At 36.5% G+C, this 17,117-nt stretch overlaps 1 protein-coding gene across 7 annotated transcripts in view; it reads left to right on the forward strand.

Annotated features, from left to right (window-relative positions):
* Positions 1-16,750, forward strand: part of LOC110185133 (uncharacterized) — a 49,745-nt gene extending 32,995 nt beyond the window's left edge. For 3 of the 7 annotated variants that reach the window (XM_086832161.1, XM_020953830.2, XM_086832162.1), the window contains exons 5-9: positions 2,247-2,833; positions 4,701-4,901; positions 6,800-7,023; positions 8,199-8,339; positions 10,870-16,750. In XM_086832161.1, the coding sequence (XP_086688287.1) occupies positions 2,247-2,833; positions 4,701-4,901; positions 6,800-7,023; positions 8,199-8,339; positions 10,870-12,212 (2,496 nt within the window). In that variant the 3' untranslated portion in view covers positions 12,213-16,750. Of the gene's footprint in view, positions 1-2,246; positions 2,834-4,700; positions 4,902-5,135; positions 5,226-6,799; positions 7,912-8,198; positions 8,350-10,869 lie in introns of those variants that run through there. The other 4 variants (XM_086832164.1, XR_015271510.1, XM_086832163.1 and 1 more) reach the window with 4 other exon arrangements.
* The last annotated feature ends 367 nt before the right edge of the window (positions 16,751-17,117 follow it).

Raw genomic sequence — 17,117 nt, forward strand, 5'->3', positions numbered from 1 at the left:
TATACCATACTAGTGAGTAGCATTTTTGCCTATGGGTGTGACTGCCCAGCCTAGTCTACAGTAGACTCCATTGCCCGCCCGGTTGCTCCTTTCTCTTCCGTTCGCCGTGGTAGAAGGTGTTGATTGACTGCCTGCTCTGCCTTTTCCCGTGCCCGTAAAGCAGGCCATTCAAAGTTGGTTTTTTTTGTTTCGTTTGAATTTCACTTTCCCAGTGCCCCTAATGCCACATTGCTGGTTCATTTTTTTTTATTTGTTAATTGATAACGTCGAGCGAAATTTGCCTCGACACTTTGTACACGTGTTCACAAATGCTGCTTCTAGGTAAAATCCCTTTTAGTTTTTTTTCTAACAAAACTGCCAACCAACGAACTAATCATCGACTGTGGGTGGTTTGCTGTAGCTAATTACGATTTGTAAGTACTTTTGATTTGGCCTTAGAAATTCCTGTCCAGTTAATTAAATAACACATTTATTCCGTCGCTATAATAAATATAATTGTATCTGGATAAAATGCTGCCCCGCAACTGGGTAAGTTAGAAAGATGTTGACGTAAAATCAGAAGGCAACTTTTGTTGTCACTGATTTCTGTACACGTGCAACAGTGGCAGCTGAAAGTGGAATAGAGATTGTTACCGACATAGTTGTCTCACGCTTATTTCCCCTTATCCGCACCCTAAAGCTCAATCAACGGAGGTGCTAAAGTGACCAAGACATTTCGTGTGCCTAGGTTAAATCCTAACCTGCTGCGCCAGGAAGTAGTGGGCATATGGGGGTTTGTCTATGGACTCCTGACTTATGTCGTTTGCTCCTGAAATCTTGTAGTCTCTAGTTAGGCATTCGAATTGACCAAAGAGGCAAAAATGGGCCCGCTTTTTCAAGCCCAATTCGCAGCAAGCGGAAGGCAACTGTAGTATCTCAGCATCAGCTCTATAAGATCTATAGCTCCTAAGTTTTGTGACGAAACTCTTATCGTTTGCACGCAAGTTTATTTTAATATCTAGTCAGGAGTTTGCAACTCAGGATTGACAACAGAGTCGATCTAGCCATTTCAACCAGATTTTATTTAAAAAAAAAATATTAAAAATTAAAATAATAAAGTCTTGTTTATATGATAATAACACAAGGCATCTCAAACCCCATAAAGTTTTAATATATTATTGATCAGTATCACTAGTCGTCTGCACAAAAACAAGAGATCACAGAGACTATAAGAGCTAGGACTTGTAGAAGCTAGAGCAGTATTCATATGTGTTCCACACAGATATATGTGTATTAGTATATTTCACAAATTTTAGCAATGAAAATCTTCCCCGCCAACTTGTCTTTTAATTATATGCGCGTACCGGGTATCTCGCATTTTACTAACCTAGACTAAAGCAATTTGAATAAATCATTGCAGATAGTCTTCTTCCTATTACAGGTAGTAATATTACCGAAAATTGAAGAAATCAGAGAGTTCAACCGTCCATATTTCAGATACAGGGGTAATCAAAAGTATTTACACAAATTCAGAATTATTTTCATTGCCAAACTTATTTTTGTTATAATCCTTGTTGTTGTTGACCGATTTCCATGATTTTTTTATCGCATAAATTGATTTATTCAGAAACAAGCAGAAAACGAAAACAAAAGATAACGGTTCAAAGGACAATAATAAAAACAAAAGAAAATATGTCGATTTATTTTGGATATAGCTTAAAAAACTCAATTCCAACCAATTGATGAGGGCATCGATACCTAAGAAAATTTTTTTAAAGTAACTTATGAGATTGTCACTGAAAAAATATTACAATTTAATAGCATTAAAATTAAAACGAAACAAATTATGTGTAAATATTACACTTCAGATGCATCTATTCTTTCACTTATAGCACTTTTCTATGAACCGTTATCGTTCGAATTCCTTTTTTGCTCGCTTCTGCGTAGATCAATCTACACAATAAAGAAAATTTCAAGAAAAACGATCAACAACAACAAGAATAACAACCAAAAGAAATTTGTCTATGTTATATGTTAAATCGGAGCAATTACAAAATTGTATGTTAAATATGAATTGTTGGTTTTTCTTATAGCTAGTTACATTACAAGGAACAAGGGTATACAAACTTTAGCTTTCTGATATTTTAATTAACACACTATTGTTATTTTTTAAATTTATTATTATTGGAGAAGTACCAAAATATTAATAAATAATAAATTTACATCACAAAATAGCAAATAACCTTTATATTCTTTATTCGAAACAGCCTCCAGAGAACGAGCTGCAGAAGCTTCATGACCAGAATCCTGCCGCTCTAAGCGAACACCAGCTGCGGGTCCAGGCATCGCTGCAACGGCTCAATATCCCCGACTGGTTCCGACACTACAATCAAGGCTCCGGACATGCTCCAGCAGATGGATGCACTGCCGCTGGCGGCTATCGGCCGGGCAACTTCGCCCGGAAGCGCACACAGGAGTCGGGGCGCTGGCAGGGGCTCAACTCGAAGACGACGTCGCTCAGCTCGCTGGGATCGCATCGCTCCGACCGGAGCCCCTTGCTCCTGAGTCCCTCAGCGCACAGCCACCACGGCGGACAGAGCGGCTCGGTGGCGGTCTACGGATCGGCGCACGCACAGACCGGCGCGGGATCCACTCGATGGTCCACTTCGCACCTAAACTCAACCCAGACGTCGCCCAGTGTCTCGCAGCGCAGCAGTTTCGCCCGCGGCGCGCCCATTAACAGCAGCTTTATGTCGGTAGCAAGTAGCAGCGGAGTGCTGCGCAACTCCTACCGACAGCCGTACCTCGGCTGGCGCAGCACTGAGAAGCTCTCGCAGCGGACGCCCCATGAACGGTGAGTTTGGCGCCTCCATAAGGAATTCCATATAAAATGGAGGTTTTTTTGAAAACCCATTTGTTAATACATGTATGTACATAAGAATCTGGTACTCGAGGAGTACAAAAGTATTCGGTTGCCGTGCACTGCCATGTGTACTACATAATAGATAATATGCGAATCCCAAGTAGATGCAACCCTAGGACTTTTGGTTATTTTTTATACCCGTTACGGACAGGGTACAGCCGAAAGCAGAATGTCGATTCAGCCATTTACGATCAAGTTGGTTTTAGGATGTGGTCATGCCCACAACCATATATACTATATATGGTATATAATACTACTGCCAAAATCAAACTACAGTCGAGTCCCGATAATTCGTACCCCGCTAAATCGAAAATCGCGATAATTCGTAAAAAATTCGGTCCCCTTGAAAAAAAAAAACCCGTTAATTCGTAAAAATTCCATACATTTTGGTCCCCTCGTTAATTCGTATTATTTGGCGCAACGCAAAGAATGTTGAACCTCTTATAAATCGTAATTTTGTTTCGTAACCTCTTATAACACCTAATGCAATGCGAAATTTTTTGTAGTTAAAGCACCGTTAGATTTTGCAGACAGCTATTATTTTAAAGCTTGAATTTTTGTTTTTTATAATTTAATGTTCCTGCTTAATTGTTTAATTTTTTGTTATTATAATTATATGTTATTGTTTAATTTTCCTTTAATTTGAAAAACGTACAAATGAATGTACATACTTATAATGTTTGTTTAATTTTAATAAAGTTAAATACATATGCAAACATGATGTGAAATGTAAAAACCCCGGTTATTCGACTCTTTCATTTTTGAGCCCCGTTAAATAGAAATCTCGATAAATCGAATTCCCGTCTAATTCGTAAAAAAATTGATCCCCTTGCCATTTCGAGTTATAGGGACTCGACTGTAATAGGATGTGAAAAAATGCTTGTGTAGGTTTTCGATATATTGTATATAATTTTTTTTTCTGACTAAAATACGCTATCTTTAGTTGACGATGTCTCAATTAAAATTCTACGACTTCCATATCTTATTATTATTTCGGTTCAAGTATACGATTGTTGCTATGATAGTTTATGATAAATCATCCGATTTAAAAACGAATTTCTAAAAACATAAAAAATTGCCTGTTCCTAAAGTAGATGGAAATAGGATGAAACTGCGATGGGATATTTATAGTAGTACATATGTACAAAATAGTAGTCCGATCTGCCTCATTCCGACTTATATACATACGACTAAAAATAGAAAGAAAGTATGTCGGCTCGATTCAAAGCTGAGGTACTAGTTTGTTTTATACGCTTCTAGTATATTGCAAATATTTTATTAATATATCAGCATTTACTTAGATCAGATATTTATTTTATGATATTCCCTAAGCACTTTTCCATTTCTTGGCCTTAGATATTGGAGAACATAATTGACAAAAGCTTTACATATAATTTTAAAAAACTATATATATTATAAAGTAGAAAAAATAAAAATACTCATATAACTTAAAACGTATACATTTTTTAGATTTACAATTTTTTTAATCGGGAGATTTTCATATCTGATGTAGAAGCGATTGGTCAATGCATCTGTGGAAAACGTTCTTATTTTCATCGAAAATGTCGTACACAGAATACATACATATGTATATTGAGGAATTATAATTGTATTTTAAGCATATTCATTATTTATTCTGCTAGGCTTTAGGCTCAGATCCCTAGAGGGACCATATAAATGAGCTAGTTAAATATTAGTCAATTTTATCTTAGAATAATTAGTCATTAATATAATTAATTAGTATAAATACAAGAAAATGCAGAAGATTGCCCTTAATTCGATTTTTATCTTCTTTCAGTCTGGCAAACTCTCTGCTGGCACAACGCACCTTACCGTCCCCCACATCAACGCCAAATGGACCACGACCCCAACGTCACGAGGCGCCGGACATCCAGAGCTCAATCAAGGAGGTGACCTCCGCCATTGTGCATTTCGTCAACGACCAGCAGCAACAGCAAGCTCAGCATCAGAACAGCCGATCAGTCAGTCCAAATTCGAGGTAGGCAACGGCTTTCAGCGCGTTGCACAGAGCTGAATAAAATATACAGAAATATATCGAGTACTAGCTATGTTTATATTGCCGTTGTCCGATCACCTATCTCAAGCTCCTGTCTACACATTAATGTGTAGGTGTTGTCCTAGCCCTTTATCTGCCCTTAGTTTGGAATACATGTTCCACTTAGATCAGATTATTCATTTTAACTTTCTTCTTTGGCAAATATACACCTCGCAGCTATCTTTAAAAGTACACATCCCAAAATGCACCGTTATCAACTGCACCAGAAAATTTTGAAACCAAACCCGATCACAAGCTTTTCCAAAGGTAAGACACCCTCAGGTTGGGTTGATCGTCTAGAAAACGTTCCATGTTGCTAACATATGTACATATATAACTAACATAGTATGGTACTATCCTGTTTGGCTGTGCGTTACCCTAAAAAGTATTAATAACTAAGGTAAAAGGTTCTTGTGCTTTCTGCAAAAAGAAATTAGTATTCTATCTAACGCTAGGTATAGCCATTTCAATTGTCTACTGTCAACATAACACACTTTTCCAGATCAATTTCTCCAGAAATTCGATTTTAATTTTATGAAAGCTATTTCATACAAAAGATCTGAGATTTTTTTTATCACACGAACAGAAAGTTTGACGATAAAAGGACCCATAGATAACGTATGTTTACAGAACATTTTTTCATTCGGAAAGAGCCGACTAAATCTTGAAATTCTTGAAATCATTTTATAGGACGATCGAATTGTGATTCAACTGGGGGTTTTGTTTTTCAAACTAAACAGCGCCAATAAAAACATTTATCTTAAACCAGTCGAATTTTCAAAAGTCACACCCTTTCATAATACAATACCTTTTAATTGATTAATTTTATTTGAAATAAATACCTACCAAAGATAGTTTCCTTTCTTCTTATTTCATCGATTGAATTATCCAATTAAAAGCTACGCAATTACAGCTTCATTTCATGTTTTGTTTTACCGACTTACAGCCATTTAACTTATCTTAAAAAAAATCGATTTTCTATCCTCTAAAAATGTACCCGAACGTGAAAAAATAACTTTTATTTATCGATGATTTCTGTGAAACAAAGAAACTATACCGAAAATTATTTGCCACGGAGTCCGGATGAAATAAGAAATGTCTTAGTGGGGACTTAGTTTGAAAATTTAAGGGGAAACAAATGGCTTGCAAATCGGTATTTGCTTTAAAATGTACCTGCTCATGTGGGGTGGCAAAATTATTAATTTATATATAGTTATTTGGTAATTTCAGTTGGACTCAAAAGTACCAGAAAAATAAGGTAATCAGGGGTGGGAAGGCAATTAAAAATCAATACAATAGCGTTCTGATATATATATACTTTAGAGCTTTAGCTATTATCTACAATTCCATTCAATTTTTATTTTTAGCCCGGCCAAAAGGCCGACACGAGCTGCCTCGCTATAGCAATCAGACGGCTTTCTCTCTCCCTAATCCGTTGGCCACCCAACGTCCCTTTCGGTCTCTGCCATTTTTCGTTCGCATCTGTTTTCATTCGTGTTGAACGTCTGTTCTTGTTCTTTGAGCTTAGGTCATCAGCGCAGTGCTCGGAGTTTTAAGTGAATTACATAAACTAAAAGCAATACAATACATACAAATAGAAAGACTCCATTCCTGGAGCTACTTCTGGGTCTACATAGTGAGAAACGATAACCAAAATAAATTTTCGCAACGGTTACTGACAAAACTAAAAAAAAATGGACTGCCGCAAGGCGATGCTTTTGTTTGCAAATGGCGCAGTAACGTCAGTTATTGATTAATCTAACAATTTTGTGTCAAAGGTTTTACTGTGGACAACCAATTAATACCATCTCCGCATTATCGCTCTTTGTTCTGTTCCGCAGGAAGTGCTGGCTGGAGAGCAGCTTCGTCGGCACCCGACCCCTGGATTCGCCCCAGACCCCCGACATAGACCGCAGCCCGCCCTCATCAGCCCAAGCTCAGCAGCAGAATCCCCAGCAGCTTCCCACGCACAACCCACATATGGATGGCGGTCTATCGCCGGTGAACGCCGCGGGACAGCCGCCACTTCGCATGAACGGACTCAGCCGTGTCGGCGGCGGTGGCGGTGAGTCCACCATTTATATCTGACAAGTCGCGGAGCACCAAGTAGCTGTAGTTATACTCTTAGATGTACCCGTAGCGATGCGTGCTTAGTTATTTTATTTTTTAGAAACAGCCACAAACACACTCAAACATATGTAAATATATTTTTTATTATGACAATCGCTATAATGCGGAATTACATTTGCATATGTTTATGGCACACAACGTCCCGCACGGACGATTACACAATTTCCGTTAAAATTATTTTTTTTTAATTCGTAGTTATTGTACTATGTAATTTATTAATCGGCAATGTTGGTGCAAAGTGCAATGCATTTAAATTTCATAAAAAGGAATTGGTAAAATGCTTCGAAATACCGGTTTGACCTATGTATCTTAATTTTGTCAAACGTAGTGTTTCATAATTTTATGAAATTTTTTAATTTAATTTTTAGTTGAATAAAAAACTCATTGGTCTAAAATGATATATTGTATTATTCTTATTATACTTATTTGTATTAGTTTCCGTATTTTTCTGTCAACATGAATGCTTATGGAACCATAAGCCTTTCATTGTCATTCTTGTCACTAGCATCAAAACTGAAATAAGCTACAAAAGTTAATATACCTATTTATAACATATGTATATGTTTCATCATTTTGGAATTTTCTATTTTAGGCTTGGTTTTTAAAACTAGATAAATTCAAGAATACTATAAATACTAATCCGGTAGATCACAACCTAAAACCGAACCGTGCTATATTATATTTATTATTAAGCAACGAACAACTGAAGATGTTTTTATATTTATTTATATTGATAATTCCCTATTCATTTTTTATTGTATCTATGCGTGTTTTTCCTTACACGTTTGGTGGCTAAAATAAAATCGATTTGTGTCCAAACTTATTTGTTTTCCCCCTTTTTATTAAAGTTTCGATTATACTTTAGTTACGATTTCATGCTTTACTTTAAACAATTAGTCCATTTTACTCACATGCACATACAATAATCATTTCTCAGCGTAATTTTAAACTTAATACAGGTTTTATTCCTGAACACATTGATCATTGTGTTTTATTTTTATATATAAATGTGTACTTACCATGCCCCCATCTTATATAATGAAAACTGTTACAACCATTTCCATTCTTGGCTTGCCCAATTAACGAAAAACGACCAATTTGCTAAAATAGCGCCCGAACGCTCGTTGAGCAGCGCTTCGTTAGAAGACGTCCTTGCCTCGCTTTTAGGACTCCCAGCTAACTCTTCGTCCAGCCAAACCAGCTACCGCACCACTAACAGCAGCAGTACCCAACCAGCGCCTACGACGACAGGTATGCACCTGTAAGTTAATGTTCCATATAATCCAAAAGGGGAATACGTTGAAAAAATACGAAAATTATATGCTAAAAAGAATTAAATAAACAAATTTGCTGCAGGCAAAATATAATAAAATAAGTGTGTTATAGGTCGACAACCGTCGAACTTTTAACACTGAAAAGTTTCCCTTACGTATCAAGATTTAAGAAATAGGTATATCATGGTGTATGGCCTTTTAAGATTTAACGAATCGCATATTGGGAATCGTCTTTGATATACGTTTAATTTGAAATGTTTCTTTAGTCACTTCATTTTAGACTCATGCTACTGGTATTATGATTTTAGTCACAATGATACGAAGAAACACGTTCCGACCCCATAAAATATATGTACACATATGTATGTCCTTGACCAGTATATACAGCAGAGCCAATCTAGCCTATAACAAACAAGTTTCGCAGTCGTAAATCTCTCTAAACGAAACAGACAATCTTTTTTCTGGCGCGAGTATTACATATTTGGGTATGTCGAAACAGATCTGATCCGACCACTACTTATATCAAGTGGCTCTCATGGAAATGATTGACCAATTTTTATAAACTTTTTGTTTTTTAACATATTCTCGTCCACTCCGAGGTATGGGATTATGTAATGATTTTTGAAATTTGACACATTCCCAATAAGCCTTCAAATCATCACTGGTCCATTTATTTTTGTTTCAATTCTAAGAACAGATGTTGAGTGGTATTTTTAATTGAAATTAAAATACATGGCGCCATTAATCAATTACATCAATTTTCTGCTGAAGATCTGTGAAGATATCTATAAGCCTTTTAGGGTTATCAATCTAACGGCTTCAGTCATCGGTATATGGGGACTTGGCAGACCCAATCTATGTGTGACATAACAGACATTAACGCATCAACTGTTTTCTTGAGCAGTCTGGAAAGTTGTGGGAGATCAAAGAGGTAGACCAAAAGAGTGATTCGATAATAGATTTCAAAAGCAAAGTTAATCAAGTCGCGCTTCTTTGGATCATGGGGCTAGTATGTAGCTTCCCCTTAGAGATTAAGTCGACCTCGTTTGCTGTTATTACGGCGTTGTATAGTTGTGTTTTGCGGTTGATGAGTTGGTTGATGACGTGCTTCCCATAAGCCTTACCGTCACAGTGATTTGTCGCATAGAAAGAATTGTAGTTAGTAGTAGTTTTTTTTTAATGATATGTAAGTTTCGAGAAAGTCGACGTTTCAGACCGAGAATAAATTAAACAAAACCAAGAGAGGAAGCTCATTTCGATCACTAGGAAATCATACAATATAAATTATATATATTTATACTAAAAAACAATGAAGTAATGCCTGCTTTCATTTCCTTCTCCTATATACATACTATTTACAGTTTTCCATTCACAGTTTTGCATTTTCCTCTATACCCAACAATTGTTTGTATGGCAACTATATAATATAACATAATCGTCCGATTTTCATAAAATTAAAACCGAAATTCTAAAATAATACACAAGGGCTATATCTCAAATTTAATAAAATTCTGTTGAAAACTGAAAAAGTTATATATTTTTTTAAACGTGTTCCGATCGTTCCTATGGTAGCTGTATGATATAGTCGTCTGATCCGGCCTGTTCCGAAATATATACGTGTGAGAGTATGTAGAAGACTACCTGCTGATAAAGAATATATATACTTTATATGGTTCAAGGTGACTCCTTCACTGCGTTGCAAACTTCAAACTTCCGACTTCAATGGTATAAAAATTGGTAGCTAAATTCGATACTTAAAAATATATACACCCTATAACTTTTCGGCTCATTTAAAATCGATCTATTTCGATCAAATAAAAACTTTTAACAGAGAGATACAAATCATGTATGTATGACAGTGGATGGTAGTCCACGTGGTGGCGATGAGCTGGGAAATTGAAAATCTGCTTCGAATGTCCTATTAGAAACATTCAAAGCTTGCCCTAAGACATTGTAGAGCTCTTTGAAATTGAATGAATCGAACTAGTTTCGTATTTGACTCTAGACCGCGAAGAAATTAGTTAAATTAATTGCAATCTATTTTTAGTCATATTATTTGTAACGCCATAGGTGTTTAAACATTGCCGTAAATTTTGTTGCTGAATGGATACTGATATCACATATTACATACATATGTATAAGGGTTTGTCTCTAAGTTCAGTGCACAAAGCTTCGGTTCAAAATCAAGAACACTTATCGTTCTGTGTTTTATTTGGGCTAGGTTATATTCTTTTTTTAGTTTAAATATTATTTAATATGTTCCATGTAAACATAAAAACTTTGTTCTAGTATTTGGTTCGTAGCATAGTGACATGAAACATTGAAATTACACTGAGAAAGAAAACTACAAGACTTGCAGCCCTATCTTAAATTACTTTTAGTTCTCGTATGAAGCATGAGATTAAGCCTGCGAAGTTATTATATACATAGCAGTCAAACCCTTTGTTTTTATTATTTTTGACTTGCTTTTCGAAATTATTAATTCCAATCTGATCTCTTCTTCACAGCACAAAACGCAGCTAGTCGGCAACAGTTGGATGCGCTTTCTGTGTCTGAGCAGCAGCGACTTCGTCGTCGCAGCGAGGGCGACTCCCCCCAGCAAAAGAAGTTGTCCCAAGATCAACCGCAATCGAATTTCGCTACCCAGCAGCAGTCGCAGTCCATTGGTGCAGAGTCAAGTAGGAGGCAAAATGACTCTGGGATACGACGCGTCTCGCTGGACGAATCTGAATCCAAGAATCAGCATACGTACACAGCAGGAGGCAGCAATCAGGTCAGCTGGGAGCTGGGATCAGCGCTGGGACCGGGCTCCGGGTCCAGACTACAGATCCGCTGCCGGAACACAAAATGCGAGCAGAGCGCCTCACCCAGCGACGCCAAGAAGTTATTCAAGTCGTGCCACAATTGTTCCCATCTATATTGTTCACGCGAGTGTAGGCGAGCCCATTGGGAGAAGCATCGCAAGGCATGCCTGCACTCGCGCGCCTCCAACCTGTGCCGCCAGGTGTTAGCCACCTGCAAGGACGATCTGGACTCTCAACGCCATCTCAGCCTGTTGGCGCGAAAAGGCAGTCTCTCTCAAGGAAGGGGTGTGGTGCGAGTGCTTTTTCGCAGTGCCGAGGCTGCGGAAGGGTTTATTAAGAACGGGTTTCAGTGCATGGGCGAAGCCTCCTACGTGCGCTGGCCCGACCTGATGCCAGCTGAAATGGGCCTGGAACTGTACTCGGAACTGCTTAAACTCAGCACAGAGTATAAGCCGGAGTCTAAGATGCTGATCTATGTAGCCATATGCGTAGTCTCTGAAGCGCCAGGCATGGGACAGGCACCAGTGCGATGGGAGCGTCAGCTGGTAAGCCGCTGCGCCAAACTGAAGCTCTGCAAGGCGGTACTGGCCGCGCTGGAGCAACAGGATCAGGCACAGCGGCAAACGCAGTCAGTGCCTGCTGTGGCCGTTCCTGAATGTACCGAGATCCTCATCCTCACATTTAACCCCGGCCAGCGCTCTCTGCACGGAAACCGGGAACTGATTCTCTGCAACATCCTGGATATCTTATCACGGCGAGGGGTCTTGCTTCGCAAGCACTATCCCGAGATCTTTCAGCGCCTTCAGACCTACACCGAGGGCCAGAGCGATAAGTTTAACCCTGTGACGCTTCATCCTCGGGATTCACAATCAGGCCAGAGCTTCGTCTGTATCATCATGCCAGTGCACACAGATAGCGAGTTTATTAAGCTGCCTTCGGCGGCAGATGGCGGCAATCGAGTGACCACTATCGACGTGGGCTCTCCCGCCGCCTTGGCCCAGATGGACGACGATGAGCTGCTCCTGCGCACTACTACACCAAGTTGATTAAAGGCAAATGACAACTTATGCGGTGGCGGTCGACACAGAAGCAGCCGCTGCAGTAGTGCCTCGCCGCCCCACATTCTGGACTATAGTGATGCGTTGGGATGTGGCATTGAGAGCACTCGTATGTGATGCGATGCGTCTTCTTATTTGACTATGTAACATAACACATATTTATCATCGGTATCTGAAGACGCTTATACACAATATTAAATTATAGCCCTTAATTGTTTATATGTTTACGAAGACCTGTATTATTAAGAAAGTTACTGGAGGTGCCGTTATTTTTGAGGTGTAAAAAGTATAGCATTTTTGCCCTGAACTTGAACAGGCGTCGATTTTATGCCCATATACCCAGTGCCCACCGAGAATGTACGTAACAAGCAGACAAGCAGAAAAATGATCTTGTGTCTTTTTCGTTTAAGTGCTTACAATTTAAAATACCTGCATAAAAAACTTCGTTCACGTTTGGCTGAAATCAAAAAATGAGTTTTGTCTTTGTCAATTATTTCCCAAAATCAAGAGATATAAGTTTCCCCAGATGTCAAAATGAAATAAGGTCCTAAGCACATTTTCTTCCTAATATTAAAATAAATTGCCCATATGTATGTATAATAGAGTACGGGCAAACTCTGAAAGTTTGCATACCAAATAGTCTTTCTTATTTGTGAAGGTTATTCAAATTTGCTAGGTTTAGACCTGTAGTTCTTTAAATAATGGTGATGGTGATAAAAAATGTGTCTATTTGAGGTATTCATAGATGTTTGTTTTTTGTCTGTTACATATATTCTCGGATGACATTAAAAACTCAATTTATCTGTGCAAAGGATATGAATGTTGGTACCAAAATGTGGTAGCGCTAGTCTATTAGTCTCTAAAACTACGTTCTTGTTCACTAAATTACAATACCCTTGTACCTCTTTACGCACACAAATCAATATATAGTTTGTTATAGTCATATATTTTACCTTATAAAGTGCTGACATACAATGGATCAATATGTGTATATAGGTTAAATACAGAGCGATTTTAAAGCGGCATGACCTCAGTACCAGATGCCCAGGGTACTTCGGTATTATAAATCGATAATGTATATCCGTCTGTCGGTCCGTGTGAAATAACAGAAATCTGCTGGAGCTAAGACTAACTACCACATTTTGTGACAAAAGTATTATATATGTACAGTCGAGTCCCTATAATTCGTACCACGCTAAATCGAAAATCGCGGTAATTCGTAAAAAATTCTGTCCCCTTGAAAAAAAACTCGTTAATTCGTAAAAATTCCATACATTTTGGTCCCCTCGTTAATTCGTATTATTTGGCGCAACGCAAAGAATGTTGAATCTCTTATAAATCGTAATTTTGTTTCGTAACCTCTTATAAATCGTAATGCAATGCGAAATTTTTTGTAGTTAAAGCACTGTTAGATTTTACAGACAGCTAATTTTTTAAGGCTTGAATTTTTGTTTTTTATAATTTAATGTTCCTGCTAATTTGTTTAATTTTTTGTTATTCTAATTTTATGTTATTGTTTAATTTTCCTTTAATTTGAAAAACGTACAAATGAATGTACATACTTATAATGTTTGTTTAATTTTAATAAAGTTAAATACATATGCAAACATGATGTGAAATGTAAAAACCCCGGTTATTCGACTCTTTCATTGTTGAGCCCCGTTAAATAGAAATCTCGATAAATCGAATTCCCGTCTAATTCGTAAAAAAATGTGATCCCCTTGCCATTTCGAATTATCGGGACTCGACTGTATTTGTATTTTACCCAAAAATAACGGTAATCTATGTATCAGCTGTACTATTGAGTTCAGTAAGTTCAGTAAAAGTACACAATTAAGTATTTAGGAAATATAACGGCGCGGATGTACTCTAAACATTTGAGCTAAATCAGATAATTGGAATGGTTACACATTAAAGCTCGGATATTCCAATTCCTCTCGCACTTGCCGCTGACACTTTACAGACAAAAATATCAAGACCCGTTTTTTCCGGCTAATTCTTAATTGCTAAACAGTCTAATCTCAGCTAACAACATTTTCCAAACAGACGTTTTGCAATTATATATAATTATACGCTTAAAATCGCAGGATCTGTTAATTGCTGTCCCAGACTCCCCATTCACCAAATAATAAAATAATCAGTCGGCTGAATCCTCCCCATTGGTTATTTCCCTCCCTGACACACCGAATAAACGTTTGCGTCTTAAATAAATTTAGAAACGTTTCGTTACCTGGTATTCTACAGAGAGTTGACTTTTTTTTATATACATAAATACATACATAAACGCTGTATAAGCCTCCAGTAATGTTTTTCTTTTATGCTTACATTAAGCATCTTTTTCATCAATATCTCATATCAGAAAAAGGTTAAACAATAGTTTTATATATAAGCCTTTACGACAGAAGTGTATTCTGTCGTTACGTTGGAAGATAATACACATAAAACACTTACATATATCTAATCAAAATTGGAATACCTTTATGCCGGTATTGGTATCAAATCCCGTCACAAAAGGCGCTTTATTTGACAAATAATACTTTTGTACGCAAAGCTGAAAAAGTTTAAAACTAAGAAGAACAAGAAAGGAAGCTAACTTCGGCTCGTCGAAGTTTATATACCCTTGCAGATAGAACTTCTATGAATAGGAATATAATATAAATTATATATATTTGTGTTAAAAAACACAGGTATTAACCTGCTTTCATTTCACTCACCTATACATATTATATTTGCAGTTTTACAGTCACAGATTTGCATTTTTGCTCCACATCTAACGATCGTTTGTATGGTCATATAGTCGTCCGATTTTCATAAAATTTGACACAAAATTTAAGACTAATATAAAATGGCTATACCTCAAATTTGATGAAAATCTGTTGAAAACGGAAAATGTTTTTTTTTGTAAAAATTTTCCGATCATTTCTATGGCAGCTATATGATATAGTCGTCCGATCAGGCCCGTTCCGACATATATACGAGTGAGATTATATAGAAGACTAACTACAAAACTGAGAGACTAGGTTGCGTAGAAACGGACAGACGGACATGGCTAGATCGACTCGGCTACTGATCCTGATCAAGAATATATATACTTTATATAGTCGGAGATGCCTCCTTCACTGCGTTGCAAACTTCTGACTGAAATTATAATACCCTGCAAGGGTATAAAAATGACAACTAAAAACTTATAAATGAAAACGAGATGAATTCAAGAGAGATAATGTTTCTCTTTATTTTTTTTACGTAAGAATATTCCCCTGTTTCCGTTTTAACTTCTAACTTATGTCGGGTCGAATACAAGTTTGTTAGGTATGAAATTTGCATGTAAAGTACTAATTCAGCATTGGTCAGCATTTACTTTTCAAAAAAGTGTTCTTTAAAAAGATACTAATTAAACAAATCTGTTAAATCTGTTTAAAATTATATTAATAATCAATCATTTTATCCAAAATTGATAAAGTACCTTCTGAAATATTCAGAACTGGAGAATGGTTTAACTCTTAAAACATTCATTAAAGACTAAAAAATTGTTGATACACTTAAAAAAGAAGTCATATGCTAATGTCTTGGATCTACACAATAGAACACCTGAAAAATGTTTTTTTCTGTCGTTTATGAGAAATTGTTTAAAGGCTAAGCGCAAACATATGAATGCTTTCCACTATATTTAACAGTTGGTATTTTTATACTAGACTGATAACATTTCCGGTTTATAACATAACAATTTACATACATATATACAGATAATTCGCAAAAATGATGTACTTATTAATATCATTTTGCTTACAATGCAACAAACAATTATAATACTAAATGTTGTGTTCAAGAGGATATCATTAAAGAAACTCTAAAAGGAGTAGCCCAATAAAGCTAGGATAATTTAAAGTTAGTTAAAACAAATAAAGAAAATATCACTTTCCTATATAATCTTTAGCGCAGCTCAGATCATACATACTTATATCTAGCTCTATTTGTATAATTCAATATCATTATAAAGTCACTTTTGTGAAGTAAAGTTAACTATCAACAGCGGCTTTCGAATAAAATTGTAAGATAAGATCAATAAATATTGCAAATGGCCTTATTTACAGTTTTTGTTTCAGAAAAATAAATTATGTTTAATTTTCCAATAGAGTGTGAAGTTAGTTCAATTATATATTAGTTAAGTTGATCAACAGCTCGGCTTAGGAAAAAGAGAACATACTCTAACCTAAAAATATTAAAAGAAAATATTATTTGAATCTTCTTCTCATTAAGCTTAAATAAATAGTTTAAGTTACCTAATTGATTGTATATTAAATATGTAAGTTAACACAAGTCAACCGCCCAGAGCCGTTGATTCAAGTTTGTAATATAACTTCAGCTAAATTTATAATCCAGCATTGGACCGGATGTTCGTACACAGCTGGCTTGGCCGCTGTGAGTCGACTTTGTTAAATTAAAGTTGTTATATTGTATTCAATTATCATTTGCATTTTGAAAAATAAAGAGCCATTGCTCCGCAACTATAAATATAACACCACAAATAATAACACTAATTTACAGCAAAAATAAAAGACGACGAGACCAACTTATTTTGAGTAGCTGAAAAGCTGGTTCAAGACAATTTTTCAAAATACATTTTTGCCAATATTGTACAATATAATTATTCGATTAAAACCACTTTCGAATAAATGTGATTTTAAAGATTCCTGCTATTGAAAATTCGTATAGGGTGCTACAATTTTAGTCAGAAGTTTGCAATATATGTTCTTGATAAGCATATTTGTTTTTATACCCTTGCAGGGTATTATAATTTCAGTCAGAAGTTTGCAACGCAGTGAAGGAGGCACCTCCGACTATATTAATTATATATAGTGAAGTGTTTCTGTTTTGTGAGTCGAACTAATGTCC

This window comes from Drosophila serrata, unplaced genomic scaffold, assembly GCF_035046125.1.
Source record: "Drosophila serrata isolate PLE 108 unplaced genomic scaffold, ASM3504612v1 contig_245, whole genome shotgun sequence".
Classification (NCBI taxonomy): domain Eukaryota; kingdom Metazoa; phylum Arthropoda; class Insecta; order Diptera; family Drosophilidae; genus Drosophila; species Drosophila serrata.